Below are 24,838 nucleotides of genomic sequence, written 5' to 3'. Positions count from 1 at the left end.
TTATGCTGATATTTACCTATAATAATTCATTGTGCGCTGTTATTGAACCAAGCCCATATTTTTATGTGTACTCTATGCATAGGCCCTGCTGCCAAGAATCTACGTGTAGCAGCAATCATTTCGATAACACTTGAATACGAAATGAGGGTCATTAATTTTATAACAAACTATGTTGGCCCGGCCTGGGCACACTTGAAGCTGCCTAGGAGTCAGAGTCAGCGCGATGTCAGAGTCGGAGTTACCGTCAGAGTCGCCGTCAACATTGCCATCGTTGTTTTTTTTTTTTTTTTTTAGTCGTCTTTCGGCTAGGCTTAGCTGGCTGCCAATGTCGGGCACACGGCAGTCAGTTGGCCAGTACGTCAGTCAGTCGGACTGTCAGTCAATCATAACCCGTTTCAGCTGCTTCGAGTACAAATCAAACTCGTTATCGTTCCAAAAAGATCTATGCGACCAATAAAATATACAGCGCGCAGAGCTCAGTCCAGGCCAGACGCCTACCTTGCCATTGGCTTCCCTGGCTGCCCCGGCTGACTTGGCTACTTGGTACCAAAAGAAAAAATATAAAAAAAATTGTCAAGCTCTACGTGTTTGGCCATCAAAATACTGCACGCCTCATCAGGCAGCAGGCAACAGTCAACAGTCAGCCGTCAGCAGACATCAGAGAACTTGGCCCGATGGAAGTATTTTAATTGCAGCGCGCCTGCAAATGTCGTTTACATTTGAACTTCGAGCCAAGTCGTGGCCGCAGCTTTTTGGGTCATGTCTGGCTAATCAGCGTCAGCTAGGCAGTTGTCACGCCCACGGAAATTTATCAGCCCCTGACTAAGCTACAGCTTTAGATGCCGCTTTTATTAAACATATTTTCCGCAATGCCAGCCAGCCAGCCAGGCAGTTAGGCAGCTAGGCAGCTAGGGAAACGTGAGCTTATGGTTTATGGCGACTTAATAAGCTTGGCCAGCTAACAGCCTGTTGCCATGTTGCTGAGTTGCCTGTTGTCCCGGCCACGACTCTGCCAGCCAGCCGTGTCGACGTCAACTAATGGCGCTGCCTGGGATCGCAGCTGCGCCACCAGCAGCATCAGCAGCAGCAGCAGCAGCAGCAGCGGCACATTAGCCGCAGCACCTAAGCAGTGGCCCGGGCTGGAGCTCGGGTGGACTGCAGCATGATAAACAACCGAAGCGTTTTAAACGGCTTCATTAATCTTATTCAGCGCTCCGCTGCGCTTGTCTATTAAAGCTTGTAATGCCAAGTCCCAGTTACTGCGTGCCAGATCCTGGAGTAGCTGATTCCGCTGCCGCCTCTGCTGCTGATGAGCAGCTGCGGCAAGCGCAATCAGCAGCAGCGCTCAGGTTGAAATGTACTAGCTGTCAGCTTCACGTCATTCCGGCATTTTATGAGCTGCTGCCGCTGCTGTCACTGCCAATGTCAGGGCCAACTCCGGGTCCAGGGCCGGAGGCAGCTGCTCAGCGATGCTGTTCCTCTGACTACCATTGTCAGCTAGAGATGGCAGCATCTTTGCCTAGACTGAAGCCCATAGCTCATATGGCAAATGATGAGAAATTACGTATATACCCTGTAAAAAGTAATATATGTTAAAAGCTTAAAAAAAGTCATATTCTTCATCACATCACATCTGCAGAGCATAAGAGCTTTTATCCTCAGCTTACACGTAATCCATAAAAATGATTCGCTGCCACAATTTCGAAGATATAGCCTTGATTTGAAGTAAATCCAATAACTACAAGAAAACTAATTCTTCATTTTATGAAAATTGCTTTTTAGAAAATGCATTTATTTATGGCTGTGACTAATTAAATTTATATCTCAACCCAGACAGACAATGTTTATGACTGAAAATACAAATAGCTGCCATTTTTTATGGCGATCACATAAAAGGAAAAACTAAGTATTTCACGTGACCATCTCTAATCTCTATTTAATTACCCCAAAGAGCTGGCAAGTTTGCCCGGAGTTAAGCTTTAGCTGAGGAAAAACACAAAAAACAGCAAAGAGTTAAGTGTGATTTGCGTGACAGGATTAGCTGTCACGTGTCCATCTTTGGGGAAAACCTTTGTCACGTGCTCCTCACATGATATGTGGCTTGTTGTTTTGCGTTTTGACGAATTTGCAACGGGGCAGCGCAGCAACATTCACTTCTCCCTTTTCTCCAGTTGTATCTCTTTGGTATGCCGCCTCATCAGACTAGGCATGACAATTTCTTGGCTCAATGCCTTATCATTTCATAATGAATTTGTTTTGTCAGCTAATAAATTATGAACATCACGCTCCACCGTTTGCCCACAAGCTAGCTCCCAGCACACACACACACACACACACACATATTGCATAGAACGGAGCAGCTCATAATCAGCATTCGCATCCGCATCGGCATCATCGTCATCATCATCAGCGGCAACATTGGTAAATGTTGTCCCTAGCCTGGTATGCTGTTTGCCTGAGTTTATCGTGCGGCTCGTTGATTTAGTGGCCCGCAGTTTGTTTAGTTATTAGCCTTTTTGCCCTTTGCGCAGAACAAATTGCATTTTGATTTATGTGCGCTGAATTAGTTTATCTGAAAGAAAAAATACAGAGAAACACGAGAGACACGCGACAGGCAGGAAACCAGACGACAAGCAACAACTGCCGCCGCCCACATCAAAAGCCACACACACAAGAGGAAATGACACCCATGCTTAGAGCTAATACACAGCTACGTTTGTATATACCAACTGCTGGCCACATCAAAGGGCATTCAAAAACCCAATCGGTAATTAAGTAAAACGCATAAACCACAAAGTGAGCTGGTCGATTATTTACACTCCAGACTGCCAACAGCAACAGCAGCAGCAGCAGCAGCAGACCAAGTTTCAGTGAGTGTGTCAAGCCCTCCAACTGGCTGGCTGACTGACGCGCATTTCCTTTCAAACTGCAGCAGCAACAACAACAACAACAGCAGGCACATTGAACCACAGCAAAGTGTATTAAATAACCGCAAGCGAAAGCTTAACTCAAACACAGCGGCCAAAACGACGAAGAAGGCCAACAACTTAAGAGCGCGCCACAAATAAACAAATTGTAATTGAGTCTTCAACCAATTGCCAGGAAAAGCAATCGTCAACCAACTGACTCCGGCTCGAGCTATGTCTCGGCCCAGTTCATTAATGTAGTGGCTTAGCCATTGAACCCACCGTCCTGACCTGGCCAAGCGCCAGTAAATATTTGAGCGCTCCCTGTAAAAGGTAAAGAGCGGCCTCTCAATATTTTTGCTCCACATTTTGTTGCAGGCATTTTGGTTTGCCTAGCTGTTGGCGAGTTGCTCATCAGGGCTTAGTTTGCGCTGCGCCACTGAGCCGAGTTCTAACCGGGCGCTGGCCTGTGTGTCGCCTGTGCCGACTGCAGCAGCAAATTAATGCAATGCAAATTTTCGTGGCAAAATGTTGCTGACATTGTCTGCTGACCCGATTCCCCATAGACACCTATTTGCAGCACGGCGTAGCTTTGCGTGGCATACTAAAAACTGTCACCGATGGTAAATCGCGATACTGAGCCAACTAACTGGCAACAGTCCGTTGCACATTGGCCGCTGTTGAGGTACAGTTAAGACAAAGTTACTTACTTTTTATATTTAAAATCGTTTTTAATTGGATTTATAATTTATGTTTTTATAATGGAATATATAGAAGTCTTTTGGCGTTGACTCAATGTCAAGCCAACTGGCAATCAAAACGTTTGTGCCAGTTGCACAACATCGACAATAGTAGCCAACTAACAGCCTTTGACAACTCTGGACTTTCAATTAAAGCCTTGTTAAGCCTTCAAGCCTGATTAACTTTGAAAGCGCAGCACATAAAAGCCCTCTAACACCCGCACCAACCATCTCTGCTTAAGCCGTTTGAAATACAGTTTTGGCAACACAAAAAAAAATACGCATCGCAAAAAATGGAATTTTCCAGTTGAATTTGTGCAGGCTGCATTAAAAGCTGCCAAAGCGGCTGATGCCATGCGATACGGAAAAGAGTTTTTCCAGGCTTTAGCTGCACTCTGTCAATTATATCAAAACTTGCCAGACCTAATCCATTTGTGCTCTTTCATACTGCTTACTCTCTAAAATTCTTGCATACATTCTTTTTTTTTTTTTTTTTTTCAATAAATTGAAAATTTTGGCAGCTACATATTAAAGTGGTAAAGGAGGAAGGTATCGTATCACATATATTAAATACAATCTGAATTTTTTTTAAAATATTGCTGTTGAATAATGATTGTCAAGCAATATCAAGCATTATCAACTCTCAGTCTACCCATTAAAAATGGGTAAATGGGGTAGATACTTGTGCAAATGTAAGAATCAGTCAGACGAAAGCATCTCCAACACCATAAAGTATATATATTCTTGATCAGCATGGATTTCAGAACTCATAAGAACTAAAGACTAAGATTTGGAACGTAGGTCCTTCTAGTGCCCTCTTATATCTTAATCATTCAATCAGTATTCATTCATTTTAAAGCTATTCAGAATAGGCAGCAAGTAATGAGGTATGTTTACGATTTCGAGTCCTATCGCGTGAAAATATATAAATATAAATATTTTTTTTTAATTTTATTTTTGTTACTGTTAAACAAACAAGCTCGTAGCGCTGAATTTGATGTTGGTAAAAGTGAGTTCCTTGTCGTGAACTCCCGACAAGAGGCTCTTACTTGTTTTTTATGCAAATGAGCTAAAAATGTTTAGAGGTCAATGCTAACAATAATATAGAAATATCTTCTATTTAATTAATTGTTAAACATATTTCACTAATTTATTTGGTCTTCCATGCCCTGTTTTTTTATTATTGAGCAGCCAAGATGATAATCCAACAAATATCTTTGATTCTTTTTATTATTATGCAAATTAGGTCAAGAATTTGTCCCAAATATCTAAACGCTTATCACATATCCATTATCCAATACATGTTTAAATACGTTGCACTTTGGTATCAGATACATCATGTAATTGTTAATTGTGATTATTAATTATAATAATTATTTCAAGAAAAGCTAAACTCTCCTCTCATCATTTGATTAATTATGTAAATTAAGTTGGGAATTTGTCCCACATTTGCGACGCGCCTTTAGTTCAGTGAACTGAGAATGAGAGAAATGGGTCACAGAACCTGTTGTGGCCCCAGCGAAATATGAGAGCCCATTCGGATCGATTCTAGCTGCTGTCGACAACATTTAAATAATATGCTTATTAATGTGCAAATGAGACACAGGTTGAACCCGCATTTGACACTTTTGACGCATTCATTGATTTGTTCAGATGGTTTATGCTCATTTAATGGAAGAACATGAAGCAGCTAATGGCCATGAGGGAGAGTGTGGCACGAAGCAGAAGAGTGAAACATTTTGTGGCATAAATTTTATGAGCGGCGGCGCACATTGGCGGCTGTTGACCAAGAGATAAAAGCCCTATTGCCCTCGGTCATAAATACATATAATGCAGCATAAGGAAATGTGTGAAATTCAATGCAAAACGATGTGTGAGCAGGCCATAAAATGTCGACATTAAAAGCAGCTCAGCATATTATTGCTTCGCCGCTAATTGAAGTCATATCGCATATTAAGCATACGCCTCGTGGTCCAAATGACTTCAAATATATGCGTTAGGGTGAAGGGAAGAATAGTGAGGGGACATGGGCATGGGCAGGAGGCGCAGGCAAATAAGTAAATTGGATTTACCCCAACACACACAAAATGCGGCAACTTCGCCTGATTGCCTTGTGATATTGGACTGGGACTTAGAGTTGGGAACTGAGACGCTGAGCTGCACCTTCAGCTGTTGCCTTTTGCCTATTTCAGCTACTTTTACAGCTCAGCTGACAATGTTGCCAATGTTGTACGGTAATTTTACATAAAAGCACATAAAGTGCAATGTTTGATCGTAAAACTTTTTTACGACATTTTTCCTGTACGCATATATAAAAATGCCGTCAGCCAGCAGCAGTTTACCATCCAACTCCTCTCTCTGCCTTTCTTACTGCTCGCCTCTGTTGCTGCTCCTCTGAGTATTTGGCTTTATCTGTTGTGCGTTTATATTTTTTTTTTCGGTAGGGAGTAGGCGTCATGAAAATTGTTTGCTCATATAAAATTTGTAACACGTGTGCGAAGACGTCAAACAGAACGACGCCCAGACCTCTCTTTCCCGAAGCATAGAAAATTTATGCTTTCTGGCTAGGCGGGGCGCAATATCTGCTTTATTGTTTGGCGGCAAGTGAAACACTTTGGAGAATTGCTCAACGGCAGGTTCACTGTGCATTTTAGGCTCTAAATGTCAATCGAAGGCAGCTCCTGGGCACTGCAAAAAAGTTGCCTGGCAATTTACGAAAAATGACTTTTATGTACTGCAATTGCAATGGCGGCTTCCGTTACCTTGAGCTAGTCCCGGTTTTAAAATGAAGCAGCACACAACATTTAAGCACTCATAATGTTAATGACATGCACAGAAGCCAGCAACAACAAGACGAAGAATACGCCCACGCTTTCAACTGCTTTTACCAGCATAATAGCCTAAGCCTGGGACTAAGGCTCGGCTGTCTTAGCCATTGTATCCGCAAAATGCGAATGCAAATGCAAAAGCAACTGCTAATGCAGCTGTATATGCAACTGTGCCATTTCAGTCCAGGTATGTTACTTTCAACTCTGCTGTTTCATCATCAACCTCATAATGATCATCATCAGCTGAGTCATTAAAAATAAAGTAATTTTCACGCATGTGCCATGCCAAATAGAAAATAAAATGCATTTTCCGCAACAAGACGAATGAGCTGATTCTATTTTACAGTTTCACATGCTGCCAAGCACCCTTTGCCCACGCCCCTGCCACCAACCTACTAAAGCAGCAAAAAGAAAGATTTTCTATAAAAATGCACGTAATGCAAGTCACAAACTTGCAGCGGGGGCAGCAACGTTGATGGCTGTTGCCGCCTTCCTTGCCACAGCATCAACAACACGAGGCATTACACAGAAGGTCATAAGCGCGAGTGCGCAACTATGAAATGCCCTGGAAAATATGCCAATTACATAAATAACTAATTGTTAAGTTCTTTGTTATTTAATTTAATATCTGAGTGATATAGAAAAGAAGAGTGTGCCACACAATACTATGATATATTCAGTTCTTCCCCTAACAAGTTTTAAATGATTATAAAAAGAATTCGCATATTTATTCCATCAAAAATTTAGATTCTTAGTTATTCTTAGTTAATCAAATTTTATTAACTATTTTCATGAAAATTTAGAACATATTCGACACTGTCTCTAAAAGCAACATACATGTGCTAGTCACGCCTACAACGCTCAATATGAAATGCCCGTGGGCAAGCCACAGTATGCAGGCCCTGAAAAAAACCAACGACAAGCTGGCAGCCTGGCAGCCTGGCAACCTGGCAGTCACACCCCCTCACAGATATAGAGGCAAGTCAAGTTGTCCTAGACGTGGCTGCCGTCGCGTCAGCCGCGGCAACTGCGGCGCACTTTAAGCGAATTTCATTTGTCTGCAGCGTCAACCACTTGACAATCACTCACGTGGCCCAGCCCCAGACCCGGCCAGACCAGCCAGCAGCTTCCTGCAGCCAGCAGCACCAAAGGCAGCAGCAGCAGCAGCAGCTGCAGCGCCCCCTTAGCTCCCTTGAGCTGTCTGGCCTGAGCGGCTGGTTGTACTGATGTTGCTGTTGTTGGCTTGGTTGGTGTTAACAAGTTCCCATGTAGCCGCTTAAATATTAACGCACACACTTACACAAACACACACACCCATACACAGACACACATATGTATATGCACACATGCATATACACATGTCGCTGCTGTCGTCAACGACGTCGACAACTGTAAATAAATACTCATAGAGCACACGGCACAAGATCTTGTGTGTCATTGCACTCGACGCTTGTTGGCTGCTGCCGGTAAACTCCCTAGAGACAGAAAGAGATAGAGAGCGAGAGTGAGAGTGAGAGAGCAGGTCTCAGCCTGGTCAAGACGCAAGCCAAATAAGTAAAATATTTGCCTGGAAACCGCTACAAATCATTAAAATCATCGAAATGCCAACTGGATATAATTAACTGCAACTCAATTCCCACCATGTGACTGGTGAGGCTGGGCGGCAAGCAGGTCGGCGAGGGGTAGGGTCTGACATACTCAATGTCATTCCAAAGCGAACGCGTCAATGCAATTAGAGCCAGCTCGGGCAGTCGTCCTGGCTCATTACGTGCCAAAAAAAAAAAATAAAAAAAAAAGTGGATAAGAAATTGCTTGGCAGGCACAAGTGGGCGCCAAGGCACGCCGTCGACCGTGTTAATTGCTGCAAATGCCCGAGGTATGCAACATGCCGCCTGCTGTTGCTGCTCCCGCCCTTCTATACACCTCCTTTGTGCGGCACACTCGCATATGATATTGCCTTTGTGGCAGCAATTGTTGCCGTTGTTGTTGCCGCAAAATTTATGCTCGCCTGTGGCCGGCAGCCGATTGCTGCTGTAGCTGTGGCTATGTGCAGCAGACACACAAGCACACACTGAGCACATGTGTGTAAATGCTTGAACATAATTGCTCCGGCCATAAGGAAATATAGCGGCATTCGGCGTATTAAATTATTTTATTGACGCATATCTGGTGGCTGTCTCGGCATTTCTTCAATTTGGCAATAAACTCTTTAAAGTTTTATTAAATTGTGTGTAAGATTCTGAGAACTTAATTATGCCATTGGTTGGGCTCTGTCTTCTAAAAATCGAACTTCATTAGCTCTCAGTTATTTAAGAAGAAGTCTAACCAAATAAATCCCAAAGCTCTGTTCATTTTCCAGCTCATTTGAGTGCCAATGCCACAGCTCAGTTTCATAGTCAAATCTAGAAACAGCAAAAATAAAAAGTGAAATGTGGAAAAGAGTAAGAGAAAAAGGTAAATCACTGCTCGACAAAATGTGTCAGAGAGCCTCCCCTCAAAACTCAGGCGGCAGCCCATTTAATCATCATTAAGCCGGTGTGAGGGATATGGGGCTCGCCAAGCAATCCTTCTGCCTTTTACAGCACACAGTTTACCTTTAGCCATTTGCACTTTTCGATGCTTTCACGTTTTTCATCATCATTACCAGCAGTCTCCACGCAAACAACAACAACAACACAGACCGCCATTTGCGCCAAAAGTAATAAATAATTTCGTTTAGCTCGGCAACAGACCAAAAGAACTGGAGCACTGAGACGCCAGCTTCGCAGCAGCTTCCTGTTGCTAGCTGGAGGAGGATGAATGGATGAATGTATGGGCATGTGCTAAAAGTTTGTTTGCTTTACTTTTCGGTGTTACTTCCGCAAACATCAAATGTGGCCCCACATTTAGGTGGGTTGGGCGGAACGGAGGCGTGGCATTCATTGAAATATGACAAAATGCTGTTTGAGACATTTTCAGTTATTGATACGCCCGTCAGCAAGCAGCAAAAGAATAAAAAGAGAAAATGGGATGCAGTCTGGCAAAGGAGTCGACCTTATGACTGTACCATTAGTATATGTCTGTGTGTGTGTGTGCGTGTGCGTTTGTGTCTGTGTACTTATTAATAATAAATCCAAACGCTAGTGCGAGAGACTGTAGTATAATCCGCCTGAAATTGAAAGCAAAGTTTGGGTTTTGCTGCTGCCTGATAAATAGACAGATTTGGTCGATCAGGTCGCAACGTTCGTCTTGGTCGTTCTGGTTGGCCAATGCCACACTCGCACTTTATCACAAATCAAGCCAACTTTTTCTTGGTATGCCCAAAAAATCACGCCCCACACACACACACACATAGACACCCGCACCGGCCCCTGAACATTTTGCTCACTGGTGATAAATTTGATGGGAAAAGAAATTATGAGGGTGGCGTTGTCGCTTGCTGCTCCTGATGATGTCCTGTTGTGCATAAGACCAGGCCTAAAGATATGACGCTATAAATATGCCAAAGCTATAAATTTTCTTAGTGCCTTGTTAGGCGGGAGGGATGAAGGATGCAGGTTAGGGTGTACCCGCTCAAAAACCAATCAATGTCATATTTATCACATGTCTTCAACTTTTGGGCTTAGCTTTAGTGGTTGCTGTGGCTAACGCCTCGATTTGTGAGCTTTAAATATTTTTATGATGTATATTGGGTATATTTCTCTGCAGCATATTTAAAATTTCACTACGCATAAATAACTGAACATTAAAGTATGTACAATTTGTAAAAATGTTGTCATAAAAACGCGACAACAAATTTACAAATTTAAATTGTAATTTCCGCTGTGCGGCTGCAAGTGCCGCTCTGTGGCATGTTGCTACTTTTGTTGTTGTTGCGGGTGGTGCACGCAGCGTCTCTGTTGTGAAGTTGAACGAACTGCCGTTTGTCCGCGTTTGAATGCAATTAAAATTGCATGCAGCTCCATTCATAGTGACTGTCATTCACATAAATATATATATATATATGCCACATAAAATACATACACTTATAAATTTTAATTGAGGCATGTTGCCGCTGTTGCTATGCTCGCGTTGACAGAGTGACCAAGTTAAAGACACTTGTCTGACACATGTCAGTTTGGCTGACAGTCAGTCAACCGACTTTCCATTAATTAGGCATCATATTTCATTAGCGTAATGAGCGCCTTGAGTGTGAGCGCCCCTTGTGAAATGTGCCAGCTGTGCGCGTTTGAATGCAACAACGCCATCAGCGGGCAACGGCAACGGCAACGGCAACTATTGAAATCCTAAGCAAAGGCCATGCAAATCTCATAGCCGCAACTATCATCAGCAAAAGCTAAGCCGTATCTCGCCGCTTTATGCAAAGCAACAGACCTCCAGCTGAAGCTCTTCTCCAGCTTGCAGTTGGCTGTCATGTGAAATGTGTGAAATGTTAACATGACTCGCTGCCTCTTGCCGCTCTTTTCTTTTTTATGTGTTTGTTGCCTATTTTGCCGTTGCTTTTCATTATGCGAAATGTACACTAATTATTTTGTAGTTGCAACAGACGCTGCCACAAAAGGCTGTCAGCTGGATTTGAAGCTGCCTCAAAGTGCAGCATCGCACAAATCTCTAAGGGAACAACATTTGTATGGTCTAATTTTTGCAAACAGAGCTGAAGAAATTTTTTGTTAGTCTGTTTTGTTACAATTTTCACTAAGTGCAACATCGGTGGTCTTTAGTTAATATTTATGCAATACTTTTATCCAGAAGAAAATATATAACCTGTGTATATTCAAAATCTCTACCGATTTAATTAAAACATTCCCCAAACCTAGCTCAAGAACATTAGGATATATTATCCTAGCTAGGAGAATGCCAGCTCATACCTTAAGTCTTAAATAGTAATCATAAAATTGCTTAAAATATTTTCTTTATATTTAAGCTTATGTAAATATTGTCTCTATAATGGTAGAGCTATGTAAATATTAATTAAATTACCATCATATTTCGAATATTAAATGTGTTTTTACATAAAAGCCTCTTAATTTAGTTGCATTCCCCAAAATTGCCAAGATCTTAAAGCACAAGCGCAGTTGCTGCTGGCGCTGCTTCATTTTCTATGTATACTATAAGTATCTCTAATGACATAATCTGCTTTTAGGCAACAGTAAAGATGAGCGAGAGAGGAGAAGGGGCGGTGGGGTCAGGAGTAACACTCACAGAAGCGACCTTTAACTAATCCGCTTAAGTGACTTTGTTGCTGTTGCTGTTGCTGCTATTGTTTTTGTTGTTGTTGTTGTTGTAGATGCCTCGTGCATATTAAACTTATCGCTGGCAACAACCGCAATTATAAAATTATAATGATAATACTCGACTGGGGAGCTGCGACTGCTGACAGTTGGTTTGTCATTGCCAGTCCTGTGGTTGCTGTCGTTGTAGTTGCTGCTGTTCCTGATGATGTTGCCGCGATCTGCGGCATAGATAAGTGCCAACAGCTTTAATACAAGCCAAAGCCAAAAAGAGTTATTAAAACAAGGCTCCTGCGCTGACTGTCAGCGCCAGTTAGTTGCTTTGACATGCCAGTGGCTCAGCGGTTCCTCTTCTATCTGAAGGTGTATCTCAAAGCGAAACCCGTTTACAGCTGGCTAATTGCGGCATACGGCGACTCGAATGATAGCAAACACATAACAACTATTTATTAATAATGTGCACAGTTTAATTGCCACTTTCTATAGAACTCACACACGAACTAACTATATCTATATATTTATCTCCATCTTTACTTGCAGCTCTTGTGGCTCTCACGCGAAAAATGCTGACTAATTTGTGCGAGAACGCGGCGCATACGCAATTTGCTTAAATTTCAAAGAGGTGACAAAAACAAAGAAAGAAACGGCCACATAATGAATTGCCTGTGTCGACCCTCGCGAATAATGTCCGTGCGCATTAACTTGCTGGATGAAACCGACTTTATACACGAAATCAAGGTAAGTGAGTGCTACAAATAACACCCTCTGGTGTCAACATTAGCCACATAAGCAGCGTCAAGTGCGGCAAATGACAGCGACACGAATATCCGAAAACTACACACACGCGCTAACTTTGGCTCCGTTGCTTCACATGGCCTGTGATTTATGTCAATTGACAAAAAGTGTTGCATACTTTGCACGTGCTTGCCATATGCTAACCGTCAGATGGCTCAACCTCAACCCAACCCAACCCTTGGCGCCCATCGCTGGGCACCCTCATCAATATTTAGTGCAGAGCCTGAGCCGCAGCCTGTGACTTGGCAAACATGCAAAGTGTCATCATTCACACGTCGCCTACTGCTGCTGTTGCTGCCACACAGCCAGAGCCTGTGGTTGCCTTGCCCCCTGCTTTAAAACTGCGCACGTTTGCCAAATTAAATGGGTCGTCAGCGACGACAAGAACTAAGAGATGAGAGCTCCGAGCTGCCTCATCGTTGTCGCCTTTTGTCTGTCTATGTCGCTTAGAAAATTCTGCTGATGCTGCACGCCATCTTATAGTTGGCATCATTGTGCGGACAAATCAAATAAATAGTTGTTATATTCTCATGTGTATGCGTGTGTGCGGGTGTGTGTGTGTGTGTGGCCTGGTTTTTGGGCTCCGATTTCAGCAAAGCTTTGCAAAATTTCATTCAAGCATGCAGCATAAATAACAATATAAAATGCCAAAGAAATCACAAAGGCATAAATTTGACGTTGTCTTATAATTAAAAATATTTTTTGATTACAAGCCGCAAAACAGAAATCATATAAACACAAATGGAGAGCATAGTATTAAAATAACATAAAATTAAATATCAAATTAAAGTAGACAAAACAAAAACTAAATGATATAAATTTCTAAAAGTTATCTGCTTTATTTAAATTTTAGAACATTTTTAAGGGACTGCCCAAATATTTTTGTAAAAACTTTAAAGGACAGCTTCTATATAGTTTCTAAAATGTGTATAACTGAAGAAAAATACGTATCGCATTTGAATCATAACCTTTGATAAGTGCAAATATAAAAGCTGTGCTCCGTAGAAACTGTAGGTATTGACTTTATTTCCATAAGCTCTTTGAGAAACAGTCAAAGATCATAGGCAAATATGTAAAGGTATGCGACCATATTGTTTTTAGTTAATAATAAATTATCTTATTTTTAATGAAATAACCTTGTGTCAATTCCCAACCAAGTGCTCTGTGCCAGCTCAGATAAGTGGAACACAATGTGACATGATAAGCATACTTATACATATATCTTATGCAAATGCATGTCATCAAGGTTGCCTGTGGGGTCTGGGACATAATGAGCAGTGTGACTTGAGAGGCCTGCCGGTTAATTATATGCCTGCAGATAAACCGGTCTCGGCCTGAGCATAAAGATACTTACGTGTATCTGCATAATCAGAGCGGTTGATCGGTGAGGCGCCCACGGCATAGTGTTCCAGTTCAGTCCTGATTGATCGAGCAGGCCAATGGAACGACAGGCTAGTTAGCAATTCTTGGAACTGACTAATGACACTTGGCGTCGCGTTGAGCTGCCAAGTTGCATGTTGCATGCTTAAAGTTTTTACTGAATCTGCTGCTGCGGCTGCTTCAACTGTTGCTGCAACAGAATTGAAGCACGTAAACGTTAATAATCGCAGCTCATCAACAAGACATTTATAATAATTTTACAACCACATGCACTTGCCAGCCTCAACAAGTCTTAAATACAAGCCACAGCAAGCTGTAAGTCGCAGTAAGCCACCAAATCGACTGAAAACAAGCGGCTCTAAGCTACTCAAACCGACTTTGTCTGGGCCCCCTACTCACCCCCTAACTAACTGACGGACTGGCAGCCTGGCTGGCTGGCTGGCTGGCTGGCTGCCTGCCTGTTGGCTAGCATAAATTGCGCATTAGACATGTGTTACGATTCAGGCGTTGTGTAGTGGGCGTGTCCCACAATTTGACAATGGCAACCTGGGCGGACAACCACTGGCGGTCGTCGCTATCGTCGTCGTTGTCGGCGCGGCGCGGCGCACGCCTCGGGTCATTATTAATGAGTTTAAACTGGCAACAGGGACAGAAATTGCAAATAGGGGGGGCCAGTGGCGGGGCACACATTTGTCTCTGGCCTGCACTCGGGCAACTTATCGCATGTAATTATTGGCCGAGAGGCTCACGTACCATGTCAGCCGCATGATTGATAAAAGGCTCGCCGACAAAATACCAAAAAATCAACCATGAATGAAATTACGCGGCACAAAGTGCTCCGGCTCGACGAGATATGCAAAAGCAGTGAAAAAATAGCCGCAATTTTAATTAGCAAGACCCAACTATTAGATACTCTACAAAATGGTATAGATAATATTACTTATAGTGTTGAATGTGAAATAAGTAAGTCTTCGTCAAATTGAATAATGCATTCAAATCTTAAAAAACTGTATTAAGATTTAACTAGTTCAGCTTTGAGTAAAGCCTTAAAAAATCATTGATTTTTATCTTCATAAGATTTTGTTATATACCCTTTTAAGTGCTGTTGGCTGGGATATGGAAATGCGTGTGGCCGGCTTGTTGTAAACGTAATTTTATTTACGCGTGCACTTGTCCCAGCTGTCTGTCAATGTGGCAACCACGTCGACTGCTGCTGCAGCTGCGGCGTTGTTGTCTGCGCCGCTTTTGACGGCTGCCGATGGCACTAAGAGCACGCACTTAAAGTCGCCATTGCACGATTGCAGTCGTGTTAATGAAACGGTGGGGAAGGCAGGCACAGGGTGCTCATGAGCAGGGGGCAGTTACTGTTGCGGCAGCCAGTAGCTTGCGGTTGACTCGTTTTGCATTTCATTGCGATGAACTGGTAAACTGCTGTTGCTGCTTTTATCAGACTAACAGCAACAACAACAACAACAACAACAAGATAGACAACAGATAGACACATCCGCGACATCAGTCAATGTTGTGCGATTGCCTCGACAACGTGTCGTAATCGATATTTCATTGCCATGACGAGCAGAGCGCACGTTGCGTATGATTGATTTTTGCTATGTGTGCAAGATGAGAAGGCTACAAACAAAAAAAAGAAAAACATACACACACATGTGCACATAAATGGGATACCTACAACTGTGGCCATGATTCAAAAAACATGTCTACAGATATCGAATACCTTAATTTATGATGTATGTTGCAACCGTTGGAAATGATGTCGATTTCGATGCTGCATGTAAACATAAACCATTAGAGTGATCGCAGTCTGTTTCTTGCCTCATCATTTTTAATTAATCGGACATTTTGGTTGCCATTCTGCTGACTCGTTGGGCAAAGATACACAGAAATTAATTAAAATTGATTTAAGCATCTAAAATATAAGTTTTATAAAGGAACAGAAACCCGAAAACCCCTATAATTCAGCTTGTCTAACAAATTCCTAGCAACCACACAATTGAAATTTAGCCGAAAGGAATAATAAACATAAGTAATGGAGCTGCCCAGGCGCGGTGCGGCTTTAAAGCTCAGCTCCCAAAAACCTGGCAAAACTGTGACAAATGGTTTCTGACGACTTCATCCCAAGACATGCCGCTCGCAGAGCAGTCCAGACAACATTTCTTGTGGCCATATAAGCGCAGGCTGCGCGCGCACATTTCGGTCATTTATCATGCTTACATGCTAATGAGATCTGGCCAGGGCCCAGAAGAAACAATTCGCGGCCCAAGCCGCATAACTTCAAGTGCTCGCGCCGAGTCTCTGTTTGTTGTTATATAAGGTTATATATAATTATATTTTAACGGTTAAAACTGAAACACTCAGAGCACTGTGGTTGTGTGTGTGCTGTGTGGGTTTCTGTTTGGCTAGCGCTTAATTCTGTCAATACAGGGTGCTCGCCGCATGGCCTTTTCAGAATTTATGTAAATCATTCAACACACTTCAAACTGGCCACAATGACAAAGCCGAAATGGACAGAAATGATTTCTTCAAGTATTTCACGAGCAAACACTTCAGCACAAGGCAGCTCGCTGCAGCGGCTAGACAAAATGGTATCTCTGAGATACGTACGTATCTAGATACACTTGTTTGTGTGTGTGTGTGTGTCTGTGTATCTGTATATACACAGTTTTGACCACGGCATAGACTTTATGCCTCGGGGGACATTTAATTAGACTCGCCTCGTTCCAAGCGTTCACACGCCAAGCTGGCCAAATAAACCTGCAGTTTATGGCCAACATAATTAAGTTAAAAGCTTTTTTACAGCTCGGCCTGCGCGCTTTTAAATTGATAATGAAAATAAGGAAAACCCATGAAGCGTACTTAATAGCTAAATAAATGCTGCCAGCTAGATTTTTGCCACACCCACACCTGTAAAAGAGCTTAAAGACAACATTTCCTTGGTAATGTAAATGAAAATCGGCCGTTTTCCCAATGACAGCTCATTGATTTAGCCTGTCAACTGATATTGAAAAAGGGTAGAAATTGCTAAAAGGGTAAAAACAGTGAGTTAACTACGAATTTCAAATTCCCTTAATTTAGGTGTACGTAGTACCTTCCACCAGCCCCGTAATTTTATTCGATTATAATATTGAAAAGCTTCCTGCAAGCTCCATTAAGTTTTTTTTTCGTTTATTATAATCGGGCATATACCCTTTTGGCAAGTGTATAAAAGGGTACAATTAATAAAAAGGTTGAGCCCGAAAGTTGAGCATTTTTACCTTTTGGCAAAACTCAACGCAGCATCTTTTGGGGTTTGGGAGTAATTACTTTATCTGTTGCTGAAGTTGCGCTTTGGTTGCTAATAGGATTATCTAACAGACAAAAAAAAAAATAAATAAAATACAGAACTGGCTGGCTAAAAAGCCTCGGCATGAATTTTGTGGCAGTCGCTGGGGTTTTTGCAGCTGTCAGAACCATAACTCAGTGTCATGTCGTTTTGTTGGTTACGAGTCTTTGTATTTGAATACATATAGTACATAGTCAGATACGAGAATCTGCGTGGCTGGCCGCAAAGCCTCCAGACAAGACAAAAAGCAATTGTTCGATGGGGGCCGTGGCCGGCAACAGAATCGAAATAGATTTGCAAACAATTTGCAACAATTCAATCAAAAAACTTTAAACGCAAATACAGAGAAATACGACGGATAGAAAGACAAACAGCCAGCTTGAGGGAGCAGCAGCAGCAGCAGCAGCGGGGGCAGTGGGGGCACATGACGGCCATCAGATAACTCACTCACTTGGTGGTCTGATCGGGTCGGGTTTGAGCTGTGCTAAGCTGTGCTGTGTATGGTCTGGTCTCCAGCATGGACTGGACCAGACGAGACCAATAAAGACCACTTCTAGACTTTTTGCGCCCTATGTCTCTGTCGGTATCTCTGTGTGCCGTTTGTTTATCCAAGCGTTTGAATGGCGCACAAGCCAACAAGTAAAACGCCAAAGAAATTCAAGGTGAGTCCGCGCCATGGACCCATGTTTTTTTTTCTCTCTATTCTTCTTTTGATGTGCGAGGATAAGCGCAAAATATTTGCCAACCAGCCAGCGAGTCAAACAATGATATCCAACATTTCTGCTGTCTGCTGCGTCTCTGCACTCGCAACGTTTTACGTGTGGAAAATGCAAGTGATGCAGGTGAGATGCCGCCAGTCGAGGCGTTGACGGCGTCTCGACAGCAGCGGAAGTTGTAGCTCTTGCTTTCCATGCCGGAAAACAGCCGACAAGCTGAACAGTTGTACAGTTGCATGTGCAATATTTCACAGAACAAACAACAAACGGGCTGGCCAGACACAAAGATACATAGGTAGCTTTACACACATACACACACAGATACACACTCACATGTGCACATTGATTGCCCGAACCACAAATGAGCTGAAGCTGTGGCAGCTTGCTCAGTGCCAAAGCCAAAAAGATGCGCAAAATGTCAACGGGGCCAACGAACAGCGACCGACAACTGACAACCAACAACTGACAGCCAACAACTGACATAGCCTAGAAAGCAAAAAGTGCCGCTATAAGAATGGACGAATGAGTGTGCTCTTAACTCATATTGCATTCGTATGGCATATGTGTGTACTATTGCAAGCTTAACTGATGCTAAGGCCATCCGCATGCTGCATTGTCAGGCTATGTGCCTGGCGTGGCATGCGAAATAAAACTCCCGTAAGCAGACAGCAAGCTTCTAAGATCTGAAAGCGTAAAAAATAACTAGAAGGCAAATGGGAACCTGAAACTTAGTTGCCCTTAAAAAAGGATTAGATATTTAGTGAAGGAGACGCCAAGCCAAGAAATTGTCCAAGAATTAATTGCAAAAAAGTTGGCAAAACTGCCTCCCTTAATTCTAATCAAATATTTATAAGCTGCACAAACTGCCTGGTAAATTTAAAAGGCTGGCAAGTAAAAATAAATGGAGGAAATAAAAAAATAAATAAAAATAAGTTTGAAGGAATTGTCAACTTTTACTGCAAAATAAGCTAAGTAGCTGGTCCTACAGTCTAATGGAATTAAAAATAAGTATTTAGAATGCATTGTAAGGTGGATTTCCAGTGCATTTATAATTTCTTATCAAATATTTATCAGCCGGACAAATAGTTTGCTAAACATTAAGTAGTTAACTGTCACTGGAGAAATAAAAGCGAAGTAAGCTTGTAAGTGATTGGCAAAAAAAAAGAATAAATAAAACAAGAATATTAGACACATGCTGTTACCAACTAGATGACTGCGCATGAATTGCCCCATTTCAATAAGAGTATGCAAAAGTATGTTGAGGCATCTCTCGACAGCGGGAACAAACCGACAAACAGTAAGCAGAGACGAACCTTGACTGAGCTGCAGGAATTACGCAAATCTCGTTTGTTGAATGTGTTTTCAGTTAGGTGAAGATGCGCCAGCATCAACGTTTCAGCCTCGATTGGTATGTGCCGTGGGGCGAGGCGGGGCGTGGCGGTGCCCGGAGCCGAGGCGGCATGGACATAAATCTGTTTTAAGCATTTTGGCTCCGGCTTGTTTTGTGCATAACGTTGACGATGTCGACGACTGCGACACGATGTAGCTGCCATTGCGCTTCCTCTTCTCTCTTCTACTTGTCGCCGTTTTGTCTCTGACATTGCAAGCGACTGTGTTGCTTTTTTTATATTTTCATTTTTGCTTTTGCTTTGGCTTTGTTTGCTCGCAGCAGCTTAAAACTCATAATGCCGTTATAAACACAAACGAATGTGTGTGTGTGTGTGTGTGTGTGTTGTTGTTGTCAAAGGTCAGCGCACGTTTAAGCCAAGCAGCGCAATTAAACGCACAATGCATTTGGGGAAGACTGCAAAAGCGGTTAAAGATACAAGCACACAGCTACAACTAGACGGATACAGATACATTTTCAGAGCTCAGATTTCAGCTTAATATTAGAGCTGTAACGAGCTATTTTTTGGCTACGGATGCGAGCTGTCAGACCGAAGCAAATAAGCTGCAGCGTATGGCAAATTGTGCACAAAGTTGCGCTGTCGGAGCATCTGGAGGAAAATCCACGGCAACACATGGAGAACGTAAACTATGTGTTAATTATGTTAAATTCAAAGATGTTGCACTTCAGCGCCCAGATTCAGATTCATATTGTGATTCAGTTTTTCACGCAATTCCCTGGTCGTGGAAAAGTGGGTTAGTCACGTAGCCAAAGTTTTTGCGGCAATGGCGTTGATTAAGTTACCCAAAAGACGCTGCTGGGATTTAGGCGGGTGGGTTGGAAGGAGTTGCAGAAAGTGTCGCCTCCGCTGCCTTCAGATAGCAAGCACCATGAATCGAGTTGTGTGTGGCAAAGTCGAGACACACACGTGCATGTGGTGTATTTTCTTGTTTTCCACTTGCCGCTCACTAATTAAGTTGCATGGCAAAAGTTCTTTGCCGACAGCTGACAAGAAAAGTGCTTGGTAAAAATACAGACAACTTCAGTATATGGGGCATTTGGAGTGGTCGTTCAATGTGAAGCAGTGGAGATGAGTGGGTGTGGCTAAAAATGTAAGCTCATTAAGTGGGTTTTCCTGCTGGCTATGGCAATGGCGTTGAATTTGCCATCAGTCGCCAACAGCTACTCCAGAAACATCAAAGTAAGCATAATTTGATTAAGACATTTAAGCCAAAGACCTAATCATCATTAGCATCAACATAATCATCGCCCTGGCTCGTGGCTCATCTAAAAATCAGCACTCTTGGCAGCCTTTGATGCCCCAGACTTGTATACATCATTGATTCTCAGCAAGGCGAACGTAATTTATTGAACCCGGCAACCAAGTGACTTACGGGCCAGAACCAATAACCAGAGACAAGGGTGGGCTCCGCCCTGCCTGGCAGCCTTTCTGCCTGCCAGACAGCTTGGCCAAACATTTTGGGACCTAAATGCACAAGTTTTTCCGGGCTTGCGCCGAGTTTGTGATTAATTGCTAGCTATTGCGGCCTTTACATGTTACGTTGATTTTAAGCCATAAGTTTGTTAAAGGCTTTTAGGCATGCATGAAGCGTAGTTCATTAGGATCGGAGCGAATGGTCTTTATTAGTTTCAAGTTGGTTTTTAGTATCGATGGGCCTTAAAGTACGGTAAGGGGCCTTAAAGTTAGTTACAAAAATCATTTGGGAAATGTTTTAAGACATTTGGAGGTATATATACACTGAGTGTATTAAAAATTACACAAGAGATTTCAGTTCGTTCTTAAAAATAAGAGGTCTCTAGAGGTACTGTAGACCGTCTAAAGCTTTCTCTGATTGTTTTTGAGATGACAATAAAATTACTCTATCCCATTGAGGAATTCTTAAACTCTGAAGGAACTATCTATTAATCTAAGACGAAAATACAACATAGTCTAATCAAAATACAATTTCAATATATAGTATTCCAAAAAAAATCAGATTATCATGACCCGGAAATGTATTTACATGGATTTACGAAATTTACATGAATAAACTCTTGCACACAAGCACATAAGCCACATTTTTCTTAAGAGTTTTATATTATGATACACATAAAAATCATAAATACTGAAATGGGAATTGGAAACGAAGTCTTAACCTAGCAGCATTAAAGCCCAGGTGCTCGGGCTAACTTTAACTAAAGTAAGCAAACGGCATATTAGATTTAAGTCGTTGCTGACGTAAACATTAGCTCATAAAGCATTTCTATTTGAAAAGGTGGCAAGCTATTACAAGAGATTACATTGGTATATTAAGTATTCTATTTACGAGAAAGAGTTGGCAACTTTTCGTTGCTATGGAAACTCGCTTTCCAAGTAAATGGCAGCCAACCATTTCACGAACACTCATGAAGCTTATGCATTTTTAAAATGCACTTTTCTACTTATGTCCTTACGTAAAAGCACTGACAACAATGCAGCAACAGGCGGCAGAAGGCAGGCAACGGGCAACAGCAGTTGCAAGTTGCAAGTTGCAAGTTGAAAGCATGAACAAGGACATGTCTTGCTGCTGTTGTAGTTGAACATTTTACGAGTCATTGTTTAATGTGCTCGCCTGTGCAATGTCCTGTCTTGCACGTTCTCTCGTATCTCTAATGTAATTTTACAGGACATGCCATTATGAGATTAGCAGCTGTCATTGTCAATGTGTCATCTGTGTGCTTCGGTTATCCTCGTTATGCCCGTCATTCATTTGACAATTAGTTTCTGAGTATTATCAACAAAATGGATATGGTTTATGGCAACAATGGGTTTTAATACAAGAGGTCAACTACTGCTTGGGCTTTAAAATTGCTGGGTGTGCTGTCATATACAGATTATCGCCAAGCAAGCGTATTTTCTTGGACTCTCAATTCCCAAATGACAGCTTACAATCGTATTCAGCAGTTCATTTTTGTGTAGCCTCAGATCTCTTGAGTTTGCTTGTCCTTTTGTTGGTCAGCAAAAGGTTTAACATAAATTCAAAGGGCGCTGCCAATGGTAGACACGGCTTCGGCTTGTTCACACTTGGCAGCCATTAAGTTTATGACGCAACAACAATAAAACATTCCCAACACAAAAAGGATGCATGCAGGATGCGAGCATCTCACTGGCCACCAGGGGATGTTTGGCGAAGCCAAAAATACTATAAATAAAACATGGCAGCGGTCGACATACCTAACCCGCCCCACGCCCCGCCCACCGCCTATCGCATACAGGCAAAACAAAAAATCGCAGCAAAAAAATTTGTAGCTACCCCAGAAGTCAGAGAGGGACCTGATGGAGATCTGGAGTGCCCTGGTAGTGTCTGGTCAGCGCCAAAAATCAAACATGCTGAGCGCCAGCTGCGGCAGACAATGAAGAAGCAGCCATGTGGCATGTGGAATGCGTGTGGCTGTGCGGCACTTTGTGGTTAACAATGGTGCGCCTCCTGGCCCATAGTTTGGCTGCTTTGTGGTTGCAGCTGTACCCGAACGAATGGGCCCGAACGCCCTTAGGGAATCAACTCAATTTATTATTGGCGCTAGTCGAAAGCCAAAAACAAAAATTGGCTTTTTAAAGCGTTTGCTGCCCGCACACGAATTAAATTAAATCAACAACAAAAATTGTTTCGATGGCCAACAACTGCTACAGGGGAAGCGGCGCAGTCTGGGCCGCTGTCTGGCCCAAGGCGTGGCATTTAGCGCACATTTTTTTTATCAAAATAAAAAAGGCGCAATTTTCCAATTGAATAATTGTCGCCGGCAAGTTTTCACTTTTGTTGGCCGGACGCAGCCAAGCAGGAAGATAGCAGCAAGAGAAGAACGAAACAGCAGGACGCAGAACGAAAGGACGACAGGACTACAGGACGATGGCAACTGGGCAATGGCTGTGGCCATTCAATGGCTCAACAGTTTGTCAGTGTTTCAGTGTTTCAAGGTTTTGAGTGCTTGCTTTGCCATTGAATAGATATTGCCAGCGCCTTGCCTGGCCAACGTTTTCTTTGCTCCATCTATCTCTTTCACACACTTTCTTTCACTTTTCATCTCCCTCTCTCTCTCTCTCTCTCTCACACTCTTTTCTATCAGTGGCTTCTCTTTATCTCTATGCTGCAACACAACCTTTTAACAACGATTTTCTTGTCTATTTTCAGGATGATTTGCCGGGCCAAGCGCTGCTGGATGTCGTTTTTGCCAGGCTCAATTTAATCGAGACTTCATACTTTGGCATACGCTATATAGACGATGAGAATCAAACGGTAAGTGGCGGCAGTGTTGCCGTCCTGGGCACAGGATATGGCAACTGACTGGCGTATCCTGCTTCTCCTGTGCCGTTGCCGTTCCTGTTGCTGTGCAAACATATTGGTTTTTGAAATTCATTTTCGTTTTCATTGAAATTCATTGAGGCGCATTGAGGGGCGTCAAGAAAGGAAAACAAAAAGTCGAGCTCGGCCAAACTCTTTGAGCCTTTGACGCAGCCGGCGAGACGCCCACGCCTGCAGGCCAAATTATATAATTTCGCTTTCAGACAGGGCAGCCGGCAAGGGGCGCATGTCGCCTTGGCCTTTCATTGAAATTCACTTTTATGCCACTTGCCACACGCACATTAGTGCCTGCGTGTTCTCCGTGAGCGCCTGCTTTTATGTGAATCCATACAAACGGCCACATGGGCTCACCTGTCAACGCCAACAAGCTGACGCATACACTTATACGTCGTGTATGTGTGTGCGCCATTTTTTATTATTTTGAAATTTATTTTTCTATTTCCTTTCTTTGGACCGTTTTACAGCACTGGCTGGATCCAGCGTCACGCATCTCTCGCCAACTGAAACCCAAATCGGATCCATATGATTTGTATTTCGGTGTCAAATTCTATGCCGCCGATCCATGCAAGTTGCTCGAGGAAATTACGAGGTGAGATTAATCAATATTAACAAAATTAATACCAAAGTGGATACATTTTTTTTTTTTTAAATTGCATTTTATTAAATGCATTAAGTGAATTACTCAGCGCTGTTTCATTTTTTCACATTATTTAAAACTTTAACAATTAAATGTTTCGCATTTTATTAAACGAATTCAATTTATTAATTGCCACACACTCACAATTCAATAACCAACAAATTAAACGAGTTGACGGCCACAGGACCCTCTACAGAGGGCAGACAACTAATGGATGGTGAAATAATGTTTTTAATGCATTTATGCACAGTATGCATATCAAGCAAAATAAATTGGAAAGAATGCTTAAGACAAAAATGATATGCTGGAAAATACCCTCCAGTACATTAGTAGATAATTTAAATATATCTTTAATAACACATAAATAAAGTCAGCCTTAATTTAAGCATACATAGAGTAATTTCTGACAGATCAAGGATATATGCATATAGGGTATATATCCTTCAGTGGCAAATGTGTATAATCTTGTCTGTTGCAAATATGTACAAGCAATATCTATACCCTATTCGAGGCCTTTTATAGCAAGTGGGTATAAAATGGCAATCATCACGGTGCGGGAAAT

At 42.4% G+C, this 24,838-nt stretch overlaps 1 protein-coding gene across 8 annotated transcripts in view; it reads left to right on the top strand.

Moving 5' to 3' along the window:
* Nucleotides 1–24,838, top strand: part of LOC6631040 (band 4.1-like protein 4) — a 62,890-nt gene that overhangs the window by 16,747 nt on the left and 21,305 nt on the right. For 7 of the 8 annotated variants that reach the window (XM_032439011.2, XM_070206713.1, XM_070206712.1 and 4 more), the window contains exons 2-4: nt 12,225–12,422; nt 23,469–23,573; nt 24,104–24,228. In XM_032439011.2, coding sequence (XP_032294902.1) covers nt 12,339–12,422; nt 23,469–23,573; nt 24,104–24,228 — 314 coding nt within the window. In that variant the 5' untranslated portion in view covers nt 12,225–12,338. Of the gene's footprint in view, nt 1–6,122; nt 6,662–12,224; nt 12,423–23,468; nt 23,574–24,103; nt 24,229–24,838 lie in introns of those variants that run through there. The other variant, XM_070206711.1, reaches the window with a different exon arrangement.

The sequence above is a fragment of the Drosophila virilis genome, chromosome 2 (genome assembly GCF_030788295.1).
Source record: "Drosophila virilis strain 15010-1051.87 chromosome 2, Dvir_AGI_RSII-ME, whole genome shotgun sequence".
In the NCBI taxonomy this organism is placed as follows: domain Eukaryota; kingdom Metazoa; phylum Arthropoda; class Insecta; order Diptera; family Drosophilidae; genus Drosophila; species Drosophila virilis.
Note: the sequence above shows the minus strand (reverse complement) of the source record. Positions and strands in the feature narration are given on the sequence as shown.